This window comes from Nerophis lumbriciformis, linkage group LG10 (genome assembly GCF_033978685.3).
Source record: "Nerophis lumbriciformis linkage group LG10, RoL_Nlum_v2.1, whole genome shotgun sequence".
In the NCBI taxonomy this organism is placed as follows: Eukaryota; Metazoa; Chordata; class Actinopteri; order Syngnathiformes; family Syngnathidae; genus Nerophis; species Nerophis lumbriciformis.
The window spans coordinates 47,844,288-47,869,990 of record NC_084557.2 but is presented as its reverse complement, the minus strand read 5'-3'; the positions used below and the strand labels follow the sequence as shown (position 1 = coordinate 47,869,990).

At 39.1% G+C, this 25,703-nt stretch overlaps 1 protein-coding gene across 1 annotated transcript in view; it reads left to right on the top strand.

Annotated features, from left to right (window-relative positions):
• The first annotated feature begins 8,020 nt into the window (after window positions 1-8,020).
• The window catches only part of tle3a (TLE family member 3, transcriptional corepressor a), an 85,137-nt gene continuing 67,454 nt past the window's right edge, over window positions 8,021-25,703 (top strand). Inside the window, exons 1-5 of the mRNA XM_072913983.1 lie at window positions 8,021-8,403; window positions 11,269-11,405; window positions 11,675-11,775; window positions 11,950-12,013; window positions 16,856-16,900. Coding sequence (XP_072770084.1) covers window positions 11,382-11,405; window positions 11,675-11,775; window positions 11,950-12,013; window positions 16,856-16,900 — 234 coding nt within the window. The 5' untranslated portion in view covers window positions 8,021-8,403; window positions 11,269-11,381. The remainder of the gene's footprint in view (window positions 8,404-11,268; window positions 11,406-11,674; window positions 11,776-11,949; window positions 12,014-16,855; window positions 16,901-25,703) is intronic.

The following is a 25,703-nucleotide window of genomic DNA, read 5'->3' as shown; positions in this document are numbered from 1 at the left end:
GGTTGATTACAATAAAGTTACAACTAAATGCTGTAATTTCACAATTGTAAGTGTATAGTTTCTTACAATGAAATTAGAACTACATGTGTTAACTTTACAAATGTATTTTTTAAGTTAATTACTCTCGGTTTAAACGCATACCACAACTTTCTGAGGACCAGTTATAGACAATTTAGAGTGAAAGGCAAACCATTTTTTTCACTCGTATACAAAACATTCTAACTTGGATTGTTTCCCTGGCTTGGAGACTCTCCTGAAGGACAGTGCAGCGAAGACACAACAAACTCCCTTTTTGTCTCTCATGGACACACACCTGTTGTTGTTGACTTTGGACTAGCGACTGCACGACATTAAGGCCGCGGAACAGAGACACACTGCAGGCTTACACACAAACATGCATCCACAAAAATATACGCCACACACATACATACCCCACTTCCCCAATCCAACGCCCTCGACCATACTTGCCAACCCTCCCGAATTTTCCGGGAGACTCCCGAAATTCAGCGCCTCTCCCGAAAACCTCCCGGGACAAATATTCTCCCGAAAATCTCCCGATTTTCAGCCGGAGCCTGAGGCCACGCCCCCTCCAGCTCCATGCGGACCTGAGTGAGGACAGCCTTTTTTCACGACGGGAGGACAACAGGGTGACAAGAACTAAATCATCCAGACTAGAGATAAATTGTATTATTATGTTTATCTTACCTACAATTAAATATATTTATTAATTTAAAAAAAAAAAAAAGATTTACTATATTTTGCTAAAAACATCAAAATTAATTGTATTTTTATTTGTATTTTTTCTGACTCCTTATTACATCCAGCCATAGAATTATACATTAAAATAAACATGTTTGAAATAATTAATTTTAAATGATCATAGTAATTCATTTAAAATGACCATATCTAATTATTAAAATAATTGCTTGTTTATCAACAACTTTAGCATTTTATTCATTACATTTTGAAGCTCTCAGAAGCCAAGTTATGTTATATTCCTTAAGATTTATTTATGCAAGTTTGAAGTATCAATTATCTAAACACAGTTTTGTTTGCATATTTTCAGGATGTGTATGTATATATATATATATATATATATATATATATATATATATATATATATATATATATATATACATACACACACATGTATATGTGTATATATATATATGTATATATATATGTATATATATATGTATATATATATGTATATGTATATATATATATATGTATATGTATATATATATATATGTATATATATATATATATATATATATATATATATATATATGTATATGTATATATATATGTATATATATATATATATATATATATATATATGTATGTATATATATATGTATATATATATATATATATATATGTATGTATATATATATATATATATATACATATATATATACATATATATATACACATATACATGTGTGTGTATGTATATATATATATATATATATATATATATATATATATATATATATATATATATATATATATATATATGTATATATATATATATATATATATATATATATATATATATATATATATATATATATATATATATATATATATATATATATATATATATATATATATATGGAATGCTTGACTTGGTGAATTCTAGCTGTCAATATACTCCTCCCCTCTTAACCACGCCCCCAACCACGGCCCCCACCTCCCGAAATCAGAGGTCTCAAGGTTGGCAAGTATGCCCTCGACGCAAATCTCATAGGGGTGATGAATGGATGGTCAGCGCCTGAGAGCTGCAGCCTACCACCATGACCCCGCACTCCCTTCCCTCTGTTGCTAGATATCTCGAGATGTACGTTGTAATATGTATATGTGCTTTGCTATGGAGTTTTTTTTCCCACTCCAGACTGGGCCCCCTTAGGAGCCCGGTCTAGATTGTATTTTTTACTCATCCTTCCCCAGCGTTTTACTTTTTTCCCGTCTTTTACGGGGCGCCTTGTGGCAACCCATCAGTGTTCCTGTTCTGTAACCCTGTACACTGTTTGTTTGTCTCATCTTGAACGGCTTTGTGCTGAAAACAAAGTTTCGTTGTACTTGTGCAATGACAATAAAGACCTATCCTATATCCTGTACAAGAACGGAGAGAAATCAGTTTGAATTTACTGTAATTTTGTTGTGATATTACAGAGTAAATAACTGTGAAATAGCAGTTAATTATCTGTGATATATAAGGATATTGTATTTTTTTTTGCCATTTGTTGTAATTTTACAGTAAATGTTGATTACAGTATTTTACTGTGAAAAAGTAATTTTAAATGCTGTGAAATCCAGTTTTTTTGTTGTTGTTTTTTTTTACAGTGTTGCTATTCAAGATGATGGTGTGCTAAATCCCCAACGGTCAGTCCAAGTACGACCTATAGGGTCTCTTCTGGCGGTCAGAAGATTAAGTGTGAGGTGTACTGATACACAACCCACTATAAAAAATAACAATAATTATGTTTTATTTTTTTCATTTAAAGGTCTTCAAAACATTTATATGTGAAACACACTTTAGTAGCTAAACGGATGACATCGTGCCTCATTTGATAGCAAAGTATATAAAATATTATTAGCTAATCTAACCCATTTTAATGGTTCTATGAAAATGCCCATGTATTTTTGAAAGGTTTCAAGTACAAACAATCCCCTTTTACATAAACCTGCAAAAAGAACTAAAAATAGTGTATTGTGCATGCCACGCCACTAGTTGGCGTTGTAACTAAGTAAAGTATCCCGCATGTGCACTTATACATGCTTTATAAGCCATGTGTGAATAATGCGTTTAGACCGGGGGTCAGCAACCCGCGGCTCTAGAGCCACATGCGGCTCTCGAGCGGCGCCCTGGTGGCTCCATGGAGCTTTTTCAAAAATGCTCATTTCAGCGGCCCTTGAACTCACTGTTGTGCGGACTGCGACTCAACAGTTTGTTTGCATGTACAACTTTCTCCGACGCTGCCACAGAACCACAGAAAGACGTGTTTTATGCCACTCCTTCATTGTATCATTTTGTCCACCAAACGTTTTATGCTGTGCGTGAATGCACAAAGGTGAGCTATATTGATGTTATTGACTTGTTGGAGTGCTAATCAGGCATATTTGGTCAGTGCATGACTGCAAGCTAATCGATGCTAACATGGTATTTAAGCTAGCTGTATGTACATATTGCATCATTATGCCTCGTTTGTAGGTTTATTTGAGCTCATTTATATTCCTTTACTTATGTCCTCTGTGTATTTAGTTTATTGTTTCATGACACATTATCTGTATGTAACATTGGCTGCATTTCTGATAGTTGTTTGTGTGCCATGTTGTTCCAGACCACAGCAAACGTTACCCAGTTTGCAAAATGAGAAGAAGACAGCCTGCCGTTTCCATTAACTTGGACACACACATCTATACCTTTGGCCATTCTAAGACAGTCACCCTCTGAGAAGTTTTACTCATGTTTTCCAATGTTGTAAAAATGTGTATAATAAATATCACATTTCAACATTTCTGTCAACGAAGATCACGACACATAGTCATTTTGATAGTAGGCTAATATAGACACTTACATCATGTGTTGCCTTCATTATGACACTTATATACGTCTTTTAATTGTTTGCGGCTCCAGACAGATTACTTTTTTTGTATTTTTAGTCCAATATGGCTCTTTCAACATTTTGGGTTGCCGACCCCTGGTTTAGACAAACAATAATACTATCTTTTTGGAAAACTTTTGCCCTGAAAAAAAATGCTTTTGTTTGTTTTTAGTGCAAATGTACCTTACAGTAGATGTGAAAACTAGCATGATAGTTTGTTCTATATGGATGTTGTGCAGAAAGTGAGTTACCGTATTTTTCGGAGTATAAGTCGCTCCGGAGTATAAGTCGCACCGGCCGAAAATGCATAATAAAGAAGAAAAAAAACATATATAAGTCGCACTGGAGTATAAGTCGCATTTTTGGGGGAAATGTATTTGATAAAAGCCAAATACGGTAGGTACTAGGGATGTCCGATAATGGCTTTTTGCCGATATTGTCCAACTCTTAATTACCGATACCGATATCAACCAGTACTGATATATGCAGTCATGGAATCAACACATTATTATACCTAATTTGGACAACCAGGTATGGTGAAGATAAGGTCCTTTTTTTAAAAATAAAATAAAATAAAATAAGTAATTAATTTAAAAAAAATTCTTGAATAAAAAAGAAAGTAAAACAATATAAAAACAGTTCCATAGAAACTAGTAATGAATGAAAATGAGTAAAATTAAGTGTTAAAGGTTAGTACTATTAGTGGACCAGCAGCACGCACAATCATGTGTGCTTACAGACTGTATCCCTTGCAGACTGTATTGATATATAATGTAGGAACCACAATATTAATAACAGAAAGAAACAACCCTTTAGTGTGAATGAGTGTAAATGTAAGTGTATCTTGTGTTTTTTATGTTGATTTTATAAAGACAAAAACAAAACAAAAAATGATACCGATAGTAAAAAAAAACCGATACCGATTATATCCGATATTACATTTTAAAGCATTTATCGGCCGATAATATCGGTAGGCTGATATTATCGGACATCTCTAGTAGGTACCTTTGTGCAAAAGAGGTAAACACGTTTATAGTGTGCAAAAAAGGTAAACACGTTTATAGTGTGCAAAAAAATAAATAAAAGGTAAACACGTTTATAGTGTGCAAAAAAAAAGGTAAACGCGTTTATAATGTGCAAAAAAAAAGGTAAATGCATTTATAGTGTGCAAAAAAAAGGTAAACACGTTTATAGTGTGCAAATAAAAAAGGTAAACACGTTTATAGTGTGCAAAAAAAAAAGGTAAACACGTTTATAGTGTGCCAAAAAAAAGGTAAACAAGTTTATAGTGTGCAAAAAAAAAAGGTAAACACGTTTATAGTGTGCAAAAAAGGTAAACACGTTATAGTGTGCAAAAAAAGGTAAAAACGTTTATAGTGTGCAAAAACAAGGTAAACACGTTTATAGTGTGCAAAAAAGGTAAACACGTTTATAGTGTGCAATAAAAAAGGTAAACACGTTTATAGTTTGCAAAAAAAAAGGTAAACACGTTTATAGTGTGCAAAAAAAAAAGGTAAACACGTTTATAGTGTGCAAAAAAAAGGTAAACACGTTTATAGTGTGCAAAAAAGGTAAACACGTTTATAGTGTGCAAAAAAAAAGGTAAACACGTTTATAGTGTGCAAAAAAGGTAAACACGTTTATAGTGTGCAAAAAAAAGGTAAACGCGTTTATAGTGTGCAAAAAAAAGGTAAACACGTTTATAGTGTGCAAAAAAAAGGTAAACACGTTTATAGTGTGCAAAAAAAGGTAAACATGTTTATAGTGTGCAAAAAAAAGGTAAACACATTTATAGTGTGCAAAAAAAAGGTAAACACGTTTATAGTGTGCAAAAAAGGTAAACACGTTTATAGTGTGCAAAAAAAGGTAAACGCGTTTATAGTGTGCAAAAAAAAAGGTAAACACGTTTATAGTGTGCAAAAAAAAGGTAAACACGTTTATAGTGTGCAAAAAAAGGTAAACATGTTTATAGTGTGCAAAAAAAGGTAAACACATTTATAGTGTGCAAAAAAAAGGTAAACACGTTTATAGTGTGCAAAAAAAGGGTAAACACGTTTATAGTGTGCAAAAAAAAGGTAAACACGTTTATAGTGTGCAAAAAAAAGGTAAACACGTTTATAGTGTGCAAAAAAGGTAAACACGTTTATAGTGTGCAAAAAAAAGGTAAACACGTTTATAGTGTGCAAAAAAAAAAGAAAAAAGGTAAACACGTTTATAGTGTGCAAAAAAAAAAGGTAAACACGTTTATAGTGTGCCAAAAAAAAAGGTAAACACGTTTATAGTGTGCAAAAAAAAAAAGTACACACGTTTATAGTGTGCAAAAAAAAGGGAAACACGTTTATAGTGTGCAAAAAAAAAGGTAAACACTTTTATAGTGTGCAAAAAAGGTAAACACGTTTATAGTGTGCAAAAAAAAAAAGGTAAACACGTTTATAGTGTGCAAAAAAGGTTAACGCGTTTATAGTGTGCAAAAAAAAAAAGGTAGACACGTTTATAGTGTGCAAAAAAGGTAAACACGTTTATAGTGTGCAAAAAAAAAAGAAGTAAACACGTTTATAGTGTGCAAAAAAAAGAAAAGGTAAACACGTTTATAGTGTGCAAAAAAAAAGGTAAACACGTTTATAGTGTGCAAAAAAAGGTAAACGCGTTTATAGTGTGCAAAAAAAATGTAAACACGTTTAAAGTGTGCAAAAAAAGGTAAACACGTTTATAGTGTGCAAAAAAAAAGGTAAATATGTTTATAGTGTGCAAAAAAGGTAAAAACGTTTATAGTGTGCAAAAAAAGGTAAACGCGTTTATAATGTGCAAAAAAAAGGTAAATGCATTTATAGTGTGCAAAAAAAAGGTAAACACGTTTATAGTGTGCAAAAAAAAGGTAAACACGTTTATAGTGTGCAAAAAAGGTAAAAACGTTTATAGTGTGCAAAAAAGGTAAACACGTTTATAGTGTGCAAAAAAAAGGTAAACACGTTTATAGTGTGCAAAAAAAAGGTACACACGTTTATAGTGTGCAAAAAAAAAGGTAAACACGTTTATAGTGTGCAAAAAAAAAAAGGTAAACACGTTTATAGTGTGCAAAAAAAGGTACACACGTTTATAGTGTGCAAAAAAAGGCAAACACGTTTATAGTGTGCAAAAAAGTACACACGTTTATAGTGTGCAAAAAAAAAGGTAAACACGTTTATAGTGTGCAAAAAAGGTAAACACGTTTATAGTGTGGGAAAAAAAAGTAAACACGTTTATAGTGTGCAAAAAAAAAAAAGGTAAACACGTTTATAGTGTGCCAAAAAAAAGGTAAACACGTTTATAGTGTGCAAAAAAAAGGTAAACGCGTTTATAGTGTGCAAAAAAAGGTACACACGTTTATAGTGTGCAAAAAAAAAAAGGTAAACACGTTTATAGTGTGCAAAAAAAAAGGTAAACACGTTTATAGTGTGCAAAAAAAGGTACACACGTTTATAGTGTGCAAAAAAAAAAAGGTAAACACGTTTATAGTGTGCAAAAAAGGTAAACACGTTTATAGTGTGGGGGAAAAAAAAGTAAACACGTTTATAGTGTGCAAAAAAAAAAAAAAGGTAAACACGTTTATAGTGTGCAAAAAAAAGAAAGAAAGAAGGTAAACACGTTTATAGTGTGCAGCGGGAAAACTACAGATTGCAATGTTACAACCGCTTTCTTTATTCCACTTTTGTTTAATATTGTCTCTCATTACTAGGTGGTAGTAACAGATTGTTTGAACAGGAGAGAGAAGCCATTGGAAGCTAATTAAGCAGCTATTCCAGCCCCTATTCACAGGCAAGGACTGAGGAGCACAGGCATTTGTCAGCGCTTGACCCCGCGTGGTATTGATTGACAACGCCGCCGCGTGACTGACAGGCTCCACAAGCACCGGCCAATCAGGGATCGGCGTGTAAGTGAGCCGCTTCGCCATTGGTCGAGACGCCTTAAAGCCGCAGAGGCACCCCCACGTGGGGGCGAGAAGAGGGAAAAAAGAAGGCTGGAGCAGACATGATGTTCATATCACACAAAGACAATCGGCCGTCTTCGGCTGAGCTCGGGTGTGATTTACGGAACGACGCCGAAGCTTTTTTAATTCGATCGCCAATCGATAAGGTGTCCTTCACAGTCGCGGTTTTAAAAAATAAAAAAAAATTCAAAATTGGCGTTACACGGCATGGTCTCACACGACAAACTTAGATTCTTTATGAATTAAAACATGTTGATTGTTGTGGCTAATCAGGACGTCGTCTCCAATTTGAATGTGCGCGTGCGCGTGAGTGTTTGCGTGTGTATCAGCAGTAAAGGAGGCGGGGCTGACGACGCGGTGACGTCACACGCAGCCATGCCGCCGACCCCCACGTGGGGCTCGCCGCCCTCCGATAGGCAGATGTGGCGGTTCTTCCCGGCCAGTAATCCGATTGGACGGATAGGCGCTTTCACGGCAGCTCAGCCCCGCTTGCCTGTGTGTGGCAACCGGGCTAAACTGGACAAGAAATGGAGGAGAGCGCCATGTTTTGAACAAGCTCCCTTGTTTTTTAGGCGCCTTTTTTTTGGTACTGGAGGCATATATTCCCCCTTCCGCTCTGTGGATTTACGGCGGACACATTCCTGGGAGGTTCGCGGCTTGAAGGATAAAAAGTATTTTTTTTTTTTTTTTTTTGTTCGCGCACCGACCGCCGCCGCCGCCACCGCCGTGTTCTTTTCGCCCCGCCGCCGCTGCACTCGCGGTGCGGCTCCGGAGAAATGATGCTCCTCCACCACCTCATTTGTACGGATTAAAACGCCTGTTTCGGTACGTTTTAAACGAGCAAGACCGTGTACACTTTTTTTTTTTCTCTCTCTCTCTCCCCTCTTCGGCTTTGTGTGACATTTTTGGGCGCCCTGGACGACACCGGAGGAAGCCTGGGTTGAGATTTGGTGCTTTTGTTGAGATTTTTCACGTTCATATAGCATTTACGTGGAAGAGTCCACTCCCTTTCTCCGTGTTCAAATTGTATTGAATGAGTAATATGTAGGGATGTCCGATAACGGCTTTTTGCCGATATTCCGATATTGTCCAACTCTCGATATCAACCGATACCGATATCAACCAATACCGATATATACAGTCGTGGAATTAACACGTTATTATTATGCCTAAATTTGGACAACCAGGTAGGGTGAAGATAAGGTCCTTTTTAGGAGAGAGATTGAACTCTTGTGATTACAACAACAGAAGCGCTTTTTTTTATAACTGCTCCGGTTTTGATTTTATGAGCCTTCAAAGAACCGCTGCGCTGATGTTTTTTTAAGATGGCTGCTTAAAAGCAGGAAGCACCAACGTGCCCACACAATGCAGACAAGGTAGGTACACTAGACAAAAGTATTGGGACACTTCAGACTAAAAGTAGACAAAAGTATTGGGACACTTAGGACTAGTTATGCCTAAATTTGGACAACCAGGTAGGGTGAAGATAAGGTCCTTTTTTATTTTTTTTTAATGAATAAAATAAGATAAATAATGAGTGGGGGGAGGTTTTTTGGGTTGGTGTACTAATTGTAAGTGTATCTTGTGTTTTTTATGTTGATTTAAAAAATAAAAAATACCGATAATAAAAAAAAAACCCATACCGATCATTTCCGATATTACATGTTAAAGCATTTATCGGCCGATAATATAGTAATATGTTTCCCTGGCTGGCTTCCACGAACTGATTGCCTTATTCTCACAGGCAGGCCCGGCCCTAACCAATCTGGCGCCCTAGGCAAGATTTTAGGTGGCGCCCCCCCACATCGGCAGTGAAGTGTATATACTCACAAGAAACTGAATAGCTTTGTCTTTGACCTTTTTTTTTACTTACAACTATACCTAATATATAAAGGGGTGGAAAAGTGACTATTACCTGCAGGGCAAACATTAGCTAACCAGAAGGCAATAACAATGTAAACAAAAAACACCTGCTTAAAATATCTAATACAAACATTTATATGCACGTACAACACTTAGAACTTTTAGCATATCAGTATGTGGAATTAAATTATGGAATGGATTAAGTAAAGAAGTTAAAAATTGTACTGATATGATCCAGTTGTTCAAAATAATAGTGCTTACAAAGAAGAAGAATTATGAGAAATACTTTCAACCTTATTGAAAATAAGATATTCTTCATCTCAGTATGTTAATAATGACTGAATTAATTAATTAATTACATATTACAAAACTGTTGCATACTAATTCATAGATGTTATTTTATTATATAAAAAGGTCAGTAAATGATTCTATATATTTGTAAACGCTTTGAAGTGGGAAAGGGGTAGGATTAAATAAGCTTTGCTTCTTCCTACTCCTTTTCGGGCATGATGTAAAATGAAATGATACGAAATTTGTGTGATGTATTATGATGTAAGTGTGTTCATGTTCCAAATAAACTAAAGAAAGAAAGAAATGTCCCTGAGGAATGTAAGGTGGGAGTACTGTAATTACCTAACGTTACATTATTATTTTCCATAACAATTTAGCCCCCTCCACAATATTAACCCGACGTTAAAACAGAACTAGCTATTTATTGATTAGCAATTGCCGAATCATGTAACATTAGCTCGATGCTAAAAAGCCAGGTTACTATCACATTCTGTAACAGACAAATAATTTCATGTAGGCTAACGTTACCTACCTGCTACCTCTGTCTTTTCTCGTTTCTCCTCCTCTTCTTTTCTCTTTTTTCTTCCCTGGGCACCTGACAGTTTTGGCCGTTTTGACATCTTGTGTTGATTTTTTGATGTGGTGACGTCCAAAAAGAGTCATGATACGGGAAGGGAGGGGGGGGGGGGGGGCGTAATGTTGTAACAAATAATATTTCTATTAAATAGGCTTTACTTTGCATTTTAATTAACGTGGGATTATTTTTTGTATTTAGAAATAATAGTACCAACTTTTTTTTTTTTTTTTCTCCAACATTTGTGGCACTGGCGTGGCGCCCCCTGATGGACGGCGCCCTTAGCATTTGCCTATACGGCCTATGCCACGGGCCGGCCCTGCTCACAGGGATTATTAGTAGAGATGTCGATAAATGCTTTAAAATGTAATATCGGAAATTGTCGGTATCGTTTTGTTTTTTATTATCGGTATCGTTTTTATTTTTTTATTTTTTTTATTAAATCAACATAAAAAACACAAGCTACACTTACAATTAGTGCACCAACCCAAAAAACCTCCCTCCCCCACAAAAGGGTTGTTTCTCTCTGTTATTAATATTCTGGATCCTACATTATATATCAATACAGTCTGCAAGGGATACAGTCCGTAAGCACACATGATTGTGCGTGCTGCTGGTCCACTAATAGTACTAACCTTTTAACACTTAATTTTACTCATTTTCATTAATTACTAGTTTCTACGGAACTGTTTTTATATTGTTTACTTTCTTTTTTTATTTCAAGAAAATGTTTTTAATTTATTTATCTTATTTTATTCAAATGTATCTTCACCATACCTGGTTGTCCAAATTAGGCATAATAATGTGTTAATTCCACGACTGTATATATCGGTATCGGTAATTAAGAGTTGGACAATATCGGAATATCGGCAAAAAAGCCATTATCGGACATCCCTAATGATTAGTTACAAACAAAAGTGCATTTGATTGGTGATTAAACCGCGTCATTTCCCCCAACGCAGGCTATTCACGACCTCTCCTGCACCGACAAGCCCCCTTGCCTGCTCCTTTTCTCTACCATTTTGTCAAAAGGACCTGCAGAAATAAACAAAGGGTTCATTTTTTCCCCCCCAAGATGTATCCACAAGGCCGACATCCGGTAAGAGGCGCTTACTCCTCTGCATAACATGCATGTTTATTGCTGGTGTTGACATGCGGCCCCCTCCTCCCTGCACCTCATCAAGTGTCTATAAGATTATATTTCAAGGCTACATGGTGGTAAATATAAGTGGGGATAAGAGAACAGGTGTTTTTAATTGACTTCTGAAATGAAATCTATTCATTGGTTGTGTTAACGATCCTATAATTTGTGTGCAAATCAATATTTCAAACTTGACTTTTTTTTTAAATTCCATGTACACAATTCAGGCTCCCCACCAGCCCGGCCAGCCCGGCTTCAAATTCACCGTAGCCGAGTCTTGTGACAGAATTAAAGACGAGTTCCAGTTCCTGCAAGCCCAGTATCACAGGTACTGTTGACAAACGACGTCAGTGTTTACTCATGTTGCGAGTGCATTGCTCGGCGAAGGCTAATATTCGCTCGCGGGGCGGAATGAAAATGTCCTGTAATCTGCCGCCAAGTGGTTAAGTGAGTTATGCAAGTGATGGAGTGGCTGAAATTGACACCTTCTCTCCTATTTTAGTCTTAAGGTGGAGTATGACAAGCTGGCCAATGAGAAGACAGAGATGCAGCGCCACTATGTCATGGTAAGATAGTGCAGCAATTATGACTCCAAATTGCACGGCTTGTTGACGAGCTAGTTTGGGTGGAGTCAAACGGCATCTATTGTGCTCACCTGTGCGGGTGTCAGGGCGGATTAAGCGTCACGGCCTGTGAAATCCCCCAAGAGGCTGGTTGTTAAAGGGGTGGCGTCCTTCTGACTGACAGACAGACAGGCAGTAGGCCGCGGCTCCATTAAAGCACACCCCTGATCTCTATGGGTCGACCACAGCGTTGCCCTCTGTGTGCTGATCTGATTATTCTCCTAGGAGACCTCACGCTCAGACATATGTGTGGGGGTCAGCGTGTGGGAAAATGTTCCCAAACAAAATGGAGGAGCCCGTTGCGGTTGATTTAGTGGAAAGTTCCAGTGTTCAATTTAGACAACGTAGGTGTGCTCATGATGCAGACGTGACGCAACAAGAAACACTTCTGTGGGCCCGTCATCCTAGGTAAACACGCTGGGCAAGGACTTCCATACCTGCCAACTACTCCGGTTTTCCCGTAATTAGTACGGTTTTCATCAACCTATTCCGGGTTACGGTTGCAGTGATAAAAAATACGGTTTTTCATTATTTCATTACCGGTAATTAATTTTTTTAAATTTTTTTTTAAAGTTTTATTCACGAAATCGCGTAACAACAATCACAATCGACACTGCTTCCCGTAACTTCCTATCAAGCCATTCCGAATGCCATGCGCGAGGCTATTTATAGCACCGCTGCCAAGCAAGAGGCCATTGTTTCCAAACGAGTGAACGATCATGGAATCAGCCGGAGAAAAATCGCAAACGAGTCTTAAACCCAGGCCCGGCCCTAACCAATCTGGCGCCCTAGGCAAGATTTTAGGTGGCGCCCCCCCACATCGGCAGTGAAGTGTATATACTCACAAGAAACCGAATAGCTTTGTCTCTGACCTTTTTTTTTTTACTTACAACTATACCTAATATATAAAAGGGTGGAAAAGTGACTATTACCTGCAGGGCAAATATAGCTAACCAGAAGGCAATAACAATGTAAACAAAAAACAGCTGCTTAAAAGATCTAATACAAATGTCCCTGAAAAATGTAAGGTGGGAGTACTGTAATTACCTAACGTTACATTATTATTTTCCATAACAATTTAGCCCCCTCCACAATATTAACCCGACGTTAAAACAGAACTAGCTATTTATTGATTAGCAATTGCCGAATCATGTAACATTAGCTTAATGCTAAAAAGCCAGGTTACTATCACATTCTGTAACAGACAAATAATTTCATGTTCGGCTCACCTACCTGCTATCTCTGTCTTTTCTCGTTTCTCCTCCTCTTCTTTTCTCTTTTTTCTTCCCTGGGCACCTGACAGTTTTGGCCGTTTTGACATCTTGTGTTGATTTTTTGATGTGGTGACGTCCAAAAAGAGTCATGATACGGGAAGGGAGGGGGCGCACCGTGAGGGGGGAGAGGGAGGGGGTGAGGGGGCGTAATGTTGTAACAAATAATATTTCTATTAAATAGGCTTTACTGCATTTTAATTAACGTGGGATTATTTTTTGTATTTCGAAATAATAGTACCAACTTTTTTTTCTTTTCTTTTTTTCTCTCCAACATTTGTGGCACTGGCGTGGCGCCCCCTGATGGACGGCGCCCTTAGCATTTGCTTATACGGCCTATGCCACGGGCCGGCCCTGCTTAAACCGAAAAGAAAACTGCAGTCATTCCGTGAAGAATATTCAAAAGCCTATCCGGGAATAATTATCCGTTCCAAAAAGGGTGAAAACTACGCGAATTGCACCTTGTGCAGACAAGATTTTTCGATCGGACACGGAGGAATTAGCGATGTAAAAGACCACGTCGGGACAAAAAAACACAAGTCTAATGCCGTTGCTAAATTTGGATTTTAGCCACAAAAAGGCAATGACACCAATGTTATCTATTGGAATTGTTTAGTACTGTTATACTGTTAAAAGTGTTTATACTATTTATGCTTTCAAGTCCAAGTTGAAGAAATCTTGTTAAATGTTGACAGCATAACTACCAAAATACAGAAGTATGTCCTTAATATTTTTGCAGTGCTATTTCTGTTGAAAAGTTAAAATGATTACATTAGAGATCTGATGTGCCACTTTTCAAGTGTCTGATGGCTTAAATTAATTTTCATGAATTTTTCATATTTTGAATTCTTTTGAAAGGCTTACAAAAAAAACGACATTTGAATTGTAATTCCATGCTTTTGACAGGACTATTAATTTTAATGAAGTTAGCTTACCATGTTTACAGTATGATAATTGTGATAGAAATGTGAATTTTAGGCACAGAATATTTTTTACAATTGAACAAGGCAGTAGATTATACAAGCTTGGACAGAAAGTTAATAATGACACCAATTTTTTTTTTAATGGAATTGTTTAGTACTGTTTTACCATTTGTTTACTGTAAAAAGTGTTTATACTGTTTATACTTTCAATTAACAAATTGAAGTCTTGTGAAAGGTTGACAGGATAACTGGCATTAACTGTCAAAATAATTTCAAACTATTGAAGTTAGCTTACAGAATAAACATGTCAATCAACCCATATGATTTTTGCTGTAATATTTTTGTTTTGAAAAGTCACTGTGACTGATAGAAAAGTGATGGTTTTAGCAACATTTTAACCTGTCTGAATGCTAATAATCATTTTGCGTCGGGGGGGCGAACCTGAACCCCCCACCAGGACTTTGTCCTGGACCTACCGGGGCCTGCGGCCCCTGGACCCTGGCTACTAGGTTTTTCTGATTTCAAAAGTTGGCAGGTATGGACTTCCAAGCATCGACAACATGCAGGTTGAACATTCTTTTAAGCGAGGAAAACATGTCAGGCAGACAGGGAGGGAGGAGGTTAGGTAAACACGTGAGGAAGTATAGGGTGTCCTCTTACACTCCTGCCTGCTAGGGGCTCTGATCTACAGACAGAATGGCTCTCTTGTTTGAGACTCATTTTTCGGCCCTGCTAATGGACTGAATAATGCATTGGCTTCATCAGAATGACTGGAAAGCCATTTCTGCCCCAGCTGCCACCTGTGGTCTCCTCCGATTCAAGCAGACACACACACTGACCCGGCTGCAAATAACGAGTGTTGAGCAAACACTTCAGTCTGAGCAAATAGACAACCTGGAGATCCAAAGGGAAAATGCTGATCGATACATTGAATGCTTTTATTTCTGCACCCTCGCTGGAAAAAGCAGAATGTCAATTTATGCTCACTCTTAGATCTCCTTTTACGTCTCATCTATGTTGATCACATTTGCTCCCAGCTGCTGCCGATTTGGAACTGCGTCATGACGCAATTAGAGTAGCAGTCGATTCAATTATTGATCTTGCATCTACTGTGGTCCAACACTATATATTCTTGGATGCTCGCCGACCTCCAATTTGCTCGAGTTTAAAAACAATTCTTCTCATCGGAAATAATGCAAATAGAAACCAAAAAGTTATGCATGCCGAAGTTGTTTATGATATACAGACCTCAAACATGACAGTAGTCCATCGTTTGGAATAATAAGATGCAAAAAAAGGCCTTTTGAGGCATTCTGAGCTCACGAGTTCTTGCTCACTGTGTTGTTTGCATATTTTGCCAGAAAACAACTTCAGCTGTACTAAACAGAGGTGGGTAGAGTAGCCAGAATTTGTACTCAAGAAAGAGTACTGTTACTTTAGAGATGTAATACTCAAGTAAAAGTAAGGAGTAGTCACCCAAATATTTACTTGAGTAAAAGTAAAAAGTATGTTGTGAAAAAACTACTCAAGTACTGAGTAACTAATGAGTAACATACACACACATATCATATATATATATATATATATATATATATATATACATACATTGATATATACAGTATATAATTTATATTTATTTATTTTGCCGTTTTTGTTTACATGTTAAAGGTGTTTTAATGAATATACATGCATGTTTAACACATATAGATTCCTTTCTTTCATGAAGACAAGAATATAAGTTGGTGTATTACCTGATTCTGATGACTTGCATTGATTGGAATCAGACAGTAGTGATAATAACGTCCACATTTTCGAATGGAAGAGAGAAAAAAAGTCTTCCTTTCTGTCTAATACCACATGAAAGTGGTTGGTTTTTGGCATCTTATTTGTCCAGCTTCCATATTCGTTTTTATACACTTTACAAGAAATACATTGGCGGCAAACTCCGTAGCTTGCTAGCTTGTTTGCGCTGGCTTTCGGAGACTCTTATTTTGAAAGCGCAGGCGCGATGGAGCGGCACTTTTATTGTGAAGACAGGAACTGTGCAGTCAGTCTTTAGGCTTTTGACGGGAAGTACGGTTGAAATAAAAAAAGGGTCTTTTTTCCTTCACATTTTTGATTGATTGATTGGAACTTTTATTAGTAGATTGCACAGTACAGTACATATTCCGTACAATTGACCACTAAATGGTAACACCCCAATAAGTTTTTCAACTTGTTTAAGTCAGGTCATGTGACCGCCTGGCTCTGTTTGATTGGTCCAACGTCACCAGTGACTGCATCTGATTGGTGGAACGGAGTGAACGTCACCAGTGACTATTTGTTGAAACGCAGGCACTATGAAGGTCTGTCTGACAAACCAAAACAAACAAAGCGTGCATTAACAGATCGATAAAAATTAGTAGCGAGCTAAATGTAGATAAAAGTAGCGTTTCTTCTCTATAAATATACTCAAGTAAAAGTATGTTGCATTAAAACTACTCTTAGAAGTACAATTTATCCCAAAAGTTACTCAAGTAGATGTAACGGAGTAAATGTAGCGCGTTACTACCCACCTCTGGTACTAAATGATGTCTTTGTTTCTTTTGCAGTATTATGAGATGTCTTATGGGCTCAACATTGAGATGCACAAACAGGTAGGTACCCCCTTGTTGCTCGTTTTAATCAGTTCGCTGATTTTTCTTTTGTCTGGGGACATCCAACCTGCTGGTATGCTGTGATCTGCAGTTTTTGACATGAGGCTGTTAACACACACACACATGCTGTTCTCAAACAAGGCAGCAATCCTGCCTTGGTTGAATGTTGAAAGCTTTTGAAGAAAATTGGCCAAGGGATAGAAATCCTGGATTTATCTCAGCTCTGTTGATTAGATTAAAGGTAGACTTTGGCTGGCTCGGCCTTTGACTTCCTGATTAAAGGCAGTGTATAAATGATCAAGTTCAGTGGTGGTCTATAATTACAGGAAAGAGGGTAAAAGTCATTGTGCTCTTACAATTGTCCAAAGATAGTGTTGTGTTGTTTACGCAAGGACCGTTCAAACCATTTCATGTGTTTGTAAAGTAGTGACTGGGTTCAAAATAATTGTAGCACCTCTTCACATCCTTCAGATAGATGTGGCTGCAACAACACCGCAGGCTGTTAATTGGTCAACAGAATCACCACTTGTGTGCGACTAAGTATCTTGGATAATACGACAGAGAAAGGTTTAAAACAGTGCTTTTCAAAGTGAAAACAGATTTTCGGGATTATATTCAGTTTTCTACTCACCCTAGATCAGGGGTCGGCAACCCGCGGCTCCGGAGCCGCATGCAGATCTTTGGTAACTCTGATGCGGCTCAGCAGCTTACTTGTCGAACCCCCCGATTTTTCCGGGAGACTTCCGGATTTCGGTGCCTCTCGCAGAAAACTCCCGGGATTAATATTAACCGATTTTCACCCCTACAGTTATAATAAGGGCTTGCCATGATGGTACAGCATTTGGCACCCTCTACAATCTGTATTAACAGCGTGGCAGCCCAACCACTTGTTATGCAGTATGCATCTTCTGCTTGCACACGTACGTGACAGCAAGGCATACTTGGTCAACAGCCACACAGGTTACACTGACGGTGACCATATAAAACAACTTTAACACTCTTACTAATAATGCGCCACACTTTGAACCAAAACCAAACAAAAATGACAAACACATTTCGGGAGAACATCTGCACCTTAACACAACATAAACACAACAGAACAAACACCCAGAATCCCATGCAGCCCTGACTGCTACCACCAAACCCCGCCCCCACCCCAACCCTGCCCCCCCCCCCAGCAAAACAGGCCCAGAGCATAATACTACCACCACCATGCTTGACGGTAGGAATTGGTGTTCCTGGGATTAGTTGATATTACTTTTTGAACTTTTCAAACTAAGCAAACACTGAGGACTGCACTTTCATTAACTCACCCACCGACTGACCGGCTCACTTAAATGCTGACATGAAAACAAGAGACATTAACGTCCTTCCCCATTGAGAAAGGACAAACCACAACCTAAACTTATACAAACACATTACTGTCTGGACAACCATTGTGGCAAACTTCTTCCTCATTCAGTCATACATATTCATGCTTTCATACACTAACATGTCTTAGGGCTGTAATTGGGGAGTGGGATGGTACAAGTTGCCTGCAAGAAGGGACACCTGGGCTGTAACGGCGGCTGTATATATGAATGTATGTTTACCGTATTTTCCGCACCATAAGGCGCCCTGGGTTATAAGCCGCGCCTTCAATGAACGGCATATTTCAAAACTTTGTCCACCTATAAGCCGCCCCGTGTTGTAAGCCGCATCTAACTGCGCTAAAGGAATGTCAAAAAAACAGTCAAATAGGTCAGTCAAACTTTAATAATATATTAAAACCAGCGTGATGTGGGCGCGCATGGAATCGTATATCAACATGGACGGAGCTGCGTGAAAAAAGCCACCCGGCCTCTTTGCGTAAACTTAAACTTACCTTAACCACTCGCTCATCTTTTCTTCATCCATCCCTTCGAGTTAGCTTTTATGATGACGCCGGCTGGAAAGGTCTCTTTTGGCAAGGTCTTCCTTTTGAATATCACCATGGGTGGAAGTTTCTGGCCATTAGCATGGCAAGCTAGAACCACAGTGAAGGATGACTTCTCATTCCCTGTGGTGCGAATATTCACCGTACGTGCTCCCGTTGTATCCACAGTGCGGTTCACAGGAATATCAAAAGTCAGTGTTGATAATGTTCTCTGGCCGGATCTTTTTTTCAGCTATCTTGTTTTTACAATATGCACGGAAAGTAGCCAGCTTTTCTTGAAAGTCTTTAGGCAGTTGCTGTGAAATAGTAATCCGTGTGCGGATGGAGAGATTGCGTCTTTTCATGAACCGGATCCCTGTCGCTTAGTAGGAGCCATTTTGTGGTCTTTACAGATGTAAACACACAAAGGAAATGAAACGTACGGTAATATCCGCGCGCTTTTTCTTCTTCTACGCGGGCGGGTGGTTGCTTACAGTAGAAGAAGAAGCGCTTCCTGTTCTATGGGGGCGGGTGCTTACCTTGGCGGTTGCTTGCGTAGAAGAAGAAGCACTTCCTCTTCTACGGGGAAAAAAGATGGCGGCTGTTTACCGTAGTTGCGAGACCGAAACTTTATGAAAATGAATCTTAATATTAATCCATATATAAAACGCACCGGGTTAAAAGCCGCACTGTCAGCTTTTGAGTAAATTTGTGGTTTTTAGGTGCGACTAATAGTGCGGAAAATACGGTATATGTATGTATATATGTTTGTATGTATGTATGTCCCCCCCCCCCTGTGCGTCGGTTGAGGTGGGCGGGGTTTGGTAGCGGGGGTGTATAATGTATCCCGGAAGAGTTAGGGCTGCATGGGATTCTGGGTATTTGTCCTGTTGTGTTTATGTTGTGTTACGGTGCGGATGTTCTCCCGAAATGTGTTTGTCATTCTTGTTTGGTGTGGGTTCACAGTGTGGCGCATTATTAGCAAGAGTGTTAAAGTTTTTTTTATACCGCCGCCGTCAGTGTAACCTGTGTGGTTGTTGACCAAGTATGCCTTGCTGTCACCTACGTGAGCAAGCGGAAGCCCCGTACAACGTGTGGCCGACCAGGCACGCTGGTTGTAGTGGGTGCTATATGCTGTACCATCGCCATTCATATAAAATCCGCGTGCCGCACCAGCATTCAAATTCCTTATTAAGGTGTGGGCAGCGTGTCTGAGACCCCTGGTTTATACATAGCACAAAGCAAAAAAAACAACTTTGTATGCAGTGTTATTTCATTTTAAATTTCAAAAAAATTTTGTGGCTCCCATTGTTATCTATAATTTGTGAAACTGGTCAAAATGGCTCTTTGACTGGTAAAGGTTGCCGACCCCTGCCCTAGATCATGCCGACTTGCCCAATGTGGGACCTGAAATCACATACCGTATTTTCCGCACCATAAGCCGCCCTGGGTTATAAGCCGCGCCTTCAATGAACGGCATATTTCAAAACTTTGTCCACCTATAAGCCGCCCCGTGTTATAAGCCGCATCTAACTACGCTAAAGGAATGTCAAAAAAACAGTCAGATAGGTCAGTCAAACTTTAATAATATATTAAAAACCAGCGTGATGTGGGCGCGCATGGAGTCGTATATCAACATGGACGGAGCTGCGTGAAAAAAGCCACCCGGCCTCTTCGCGTAAACTTACCTTAACCACTCGCTCATCTTTTCTTCATCCATCCATCCCTTCGAGTTAGCTTTTATGATGACGCCGGCTGGAAAGGTCTCTTTTGGCAAGGTCTTCCTTTTGAATATCACCATGGGTGGAAGTTTCTGGCCATTAGCATGGCAAGCTAGAACCACAGTGAAGGATGACTTCTCATTCCCTGTGGTGCGAATATTCACCGTACGTGCTCCCGTTGTATCCACAGTGCGGTTCACAGGAATATCAAAAGTCAGTGGAACCTCGTCCATGTTGATAATGTTCTCTGGCCGGATCTTTTTTTCAGCTATCTTGTTTTTACAATATGCACGGAAAGTAGCCAGCTTTTCTTGAAAGTCTTTAGGCAGTTGCTGTGAAATAGTAGTCCGTGTGCGGATGGAGAGATTGCGTCTTTTCATGAATCGGAAACCTGTCGCTTAGTAGGAGCCATTTTGTGGTCTTTACAGATGTAAACACACAAAGGAAATGAAACCTAATATCCGCGCGCTTCTTCTTCTTCTACGGGGGCGGGTGGTTGCTTACAGTAGAAGAAGAAGCGCTTCCTCTTCTATGGGGGCGGGTGCTTACCTTGGCGGTTGCTTGCGTAGAAGAAGAAGCACTTCCTCTTCTACGGGGAAAAAAGATGGCGGCTGTTTACCGTAGTTGCGAGACCGAAACTTTATGAAAATGAATCTTAATATTAATCCATATATAAAGCGCACCGGGTTATAAGCCGCACTGTCAGCTTTTGAGTAAATTTGTGGTTTTTAGGTGCGGCTAATAGTGCGGAAAATACGGTAACTAAAGTTGGTTCATCAGATTGAAATGATATATTTCTTTATTTTTCTTCAGCTGCTGTGCCACCTCCTGAAGTCAGGGAGGTCGACCTAACACTTTAAAACCGTTTCAAAGCCTTGTGTTCGTTGTTGTTGTACAGATCTAGGTCATTGTTTCCATTGGTGGAAATAAGGCATAAGTCCCTTGATTCCCTGATGTTTAAAGCAGCGAGGCTGTCCCTTCCCCCGCCATCGCCCCGCTGGGCTAATGACAGTGCCGGAGGCGTAGTGTGATCCATCAGAGCCTGGGCCGTGTGTCACACTGCCACATGTCTGTCAGAGCTGGGGCCACTCTGATAGCTTCTGTCAGGCACTTATCGCCAACCAGAGAACCATTGGAGGGGGATGGTGAGCGCTGAGACGAGCAGGAGAATAGAGGGGCAGGGGAGGGGCGAAAACCCCCAGTTTTGTGTAAACAGGTTAATCGACTGATCCATTTTAGTGGCTGACTTTTATTTTTTATCAGGAACCTCAACAGAGCTGCTGGGAAGCCCTTGAATAATTCATCAGTGGGGCCCTAACCTGCTGAACGGCATGTTTGTGAGCAAACAGTGCAGGCCCCCATGCATGCAGCTCAGGCTGGGGGAGGTGTGGAGAAGATGGAGAGTGGTTAACAAACAGTGAGGGTGTGATGGATTATTGGATGCACACAAGCATATTATTTTCCCCGCCAGCAGATTAATTCCATAGCGAGGAAATCTATTCCTATAAATGTGCCTTTTTTCAATTATAATTCAGATTCCATCTGGCATAAACCAGCTAAGATGGACTGACGTGACTGTGGTATTGATCCCTCTCGACATCATCGTATGTGACGGCATTGTATGCATGACGTCTTCTGGTAATTTCCATCATCTGGTGCTTATTACATTAGTCCGATTACCTGCAGTTGTCACTCAGGAATGAGCCTGACCATGGATTTGTTTGGAACGTAGAAGACTGTCGGCCATACCCTGGCCAAAACAAACCTTGACTGTTTGCCGTGTACATACAAAAATAGTAGTATGAAGAAGAAAGTGGAAATGGACCACCGCTTCATAACCTCAACCTGCTGTGTGTCTTGTCCATTTACAATGCATCTGGAAAGTATTCACAGCGCTTCACTTTTCCACCTTTTTGTTATGTTAAGTCTTATACCAAATAATAATTTCCGTCCGCAAAATTCTACACACAGTACTCCATAATGACAAAGTGAAAAAGTTTTTTTTTATAGAGATACTGTATTTGCAACAAACAAAGAAATCACAACCTTTGCAATGAAGCTCAAAAGTGAGCTCAGGCGCATCCTGGTCGTCCTTGAGATGTTCCTTCTGTTTGATTGGAGTCCACCTGTGGTAAATTCAGTTGATTGGACAAGGAGAAGCAATATCGGATAGGATAGACTTCATTTATCTCTCTAGGGAAATAATGTGGTTCAGTGCAGATACAAAACATAGGGTAAGGGTGATGTAGATTTTAGACCAGGGGTGCACACACTTTTTCTGCAGGCGAGCTACTTTTCAATTGACCAAGTCGAAGAGATCTACCTCATTCCTATATATAATTTATATTTATTTATGAAAGAGACGTTTGAAGGTGTACAAAATACATGCATGTTTAACACGTATAGATTCCTTTCTTTCATAAGACAAGAATATAAGTCTGTGTATTACCTTATTCTGATGACTTGCATTGATTGGAATCAGACAGTAGTGCTGATAACGTCCGCATTTTTGAATGGAGGAGAAAAATAGTCCTCCTTTCTGTCCAATACCACATGAGTTGTTTTTTGGCATCTTATTTGTCCAGCTTCCATACTTGTTTTTATACACTCTACAAGAAATACATTGACGGCAAAATCCCTAGCTTGCTGGCTTGTGCACACTAGCTTTCTGAGACTCTTATTTTGTTAGCGCAGGCAGGATGAAGCAGCGGTTTTATTGTGAAGACAGGAACTGTGCAGTCGGTATTTAGAGTTTTGACAGCAGGTACAGCGCGGGAGTCTGTTGAAATAATGATCTCACAAGACCCCCGGGTGCTGTGAATGTCAATCAAGTGACGGAAGTGACGTCATAGTGAAGATTGATGATTGCTAATTTTTAGGTCTATTTTTGTAATGCCTGGCCGGTGATCGACTGACACACCCTCCACGATCGACCGATAGCTCGCGATCGACGTAATGGGCACCCCTGTTTTAGACCATATTGCCCATACCTATTGATTGATTGATTGATTGATTGATGGAGACTTTTATTAGTAGGTTGCACAGTGAAGTACATATTCCGTACAATTGACCACTAAATGGTAACACCCGAATAAGTTTTTCAACTCGTTTAAGTTGATTCATGATACAGATATATACTATCATCATAATACAGTCATCACACAAGATCATCATCAGGGTGTATACATTGAATTATTTACATTATTTACAATTCGGGGTGGGGAGGGGGGGGTAGGTTTGGTTGTTATCATCAGTCATCAACAATTGAGAACAGAGAAATGGATATTGAAACAGTCTAGGTCTGACTTGGTAGGATATGTACAGTAAGTAGTGGACATAGAGAGAGAGAGAGAGATCAGAAGGCATAAGAAAAATATCTGCATTTGATTGTTTACATTTGATTATTAACAACAATCCGGGAGGGTGTTAGTTTAGGGTTGTAGTTGATTGGAGGTGTACTTTTATTGCGGTTTTATTGCCGATGCACAGGCGAGCGGTCCACCCCGGGTCCCGACTCTGGACAGCCAGCACTTCATCCATGGCCACCGGACCTGTGCCCCCCCCCCCCCCCCCCCCCCCCCCCCCCTCCACAAGGAATAGGGGAGCAGAGGAGAAAAGAAAAGAAACGGCAGATTAACTGGTCTAACAGGAAGGCTATTTAAAGGCTAGAGTATACAAATGAGTTTTAAGATGGGACTTAAATGCTTCTACTGAGGTAGCATCTCTAATTGTTACCGGGAGGGCATTCCATAGTACTGGAGCCCGAATAGAAAACGCTCTATAGCCCGCAGACTTTTTTTGGGCTCTGGGAATCACTAATAAGCCGGAGTTCTTTGAAGGCAGATTTCTTGCCGGGACATATGGTACAATACAATCGACAAGATAGGACGGAGCTAGACCGTGTAGTATTTTATACGTAAGTAGTAAAACCTTAAAGTCACATCTTAAGTGCACAGGAAGCCAGTGCAGGTGAGCCAGTATAGGTATATATATGTGTATATATGTATATAAAGGTATATACAGTATAGGCGTCATATGATCAAACTTTCTTGTTCTTGTCAAAAGTCTAGCAGCCGCATTTTGTACCAACTGTAGTCTTTTAATGCTAGACATAGGGAGACCCGAAAATAATACGTTACAGTAGTCGAGACGAGACGTAACGAACGCATGAATAATGATCTCAGCATCGCTAGTGGATAAAATAGAACGAATTTTAGCGATATTACGGAGATGAAAGAAGGCCGTTTTAGTAACACTCTTAATGTGTGACTCAAACGAGAGAGTTATATATACATCTTTTATTCCAAATAGTTCAAGAAAGACCACTACAAATGAGCAATATTTTGCACTGTTATACAATTTAATAAATTAGAAACTGATGACATAGTGCTGTATTTTACTTCTTTATCTCTTTTTTTCAACCAAAAATGCTTTGCTCTGATTAGGGGGTACTTGAATTATAAAAAATTTCACAGGGGGTATACATCACTGAAAAAAGGTTGAGAACCACTGCTCTAGCGGGTGACTTTTCAAATGATGCTACATATTAGCAGTAATGCTACTTTTTGTAGAAACGCTTTTTCCCCACACTTGACAAATTATGGTTGTCTGTTCGACATCTTCTCGCTTGAAGCCAAACCACCGTCAGACGATGGACCCCCTGCTGTTTTTCTTGGGAATGAATTCTTCCTTCATTTGTTACCAGATTCGCACTTTCTTTCTCTCGTATCACCACTCGCACCTCAGCTAACATAACCCATGCTGCTACCTCTCTGCTCCGAGAGGGCGTATACGTAAGTGACGTATGTAAGAAGGCAGTGTTTCCCACAGGACAGGCATCTATTTGTGGTGGTGTGGTCGAGGGATGGGGGGTGGCGGCGGCAGCGGCGATGACCAAGAAGAACGCGGAGTTGGAATATAATTACAACACTTTATGTACATATTTATATACAGATTTGAACAATTAGTTATTCACTGAAATATATTTATTAATTGTGGTTCTTACAAAAAATATATCTTATAAAATATAAAAGCTAAAATGTCTCTTAAAGCTATGCCCCTTTAATTAGTGAATACTAAATAATTTAACTTTAGCCTAGTACTACAACCATATTATTTACCAGCAACATGAAGTGAAACAGAGAAAGAGGTGTCCTGCCACAGTCAGTCAACCTCCTCCTCCTCCTCC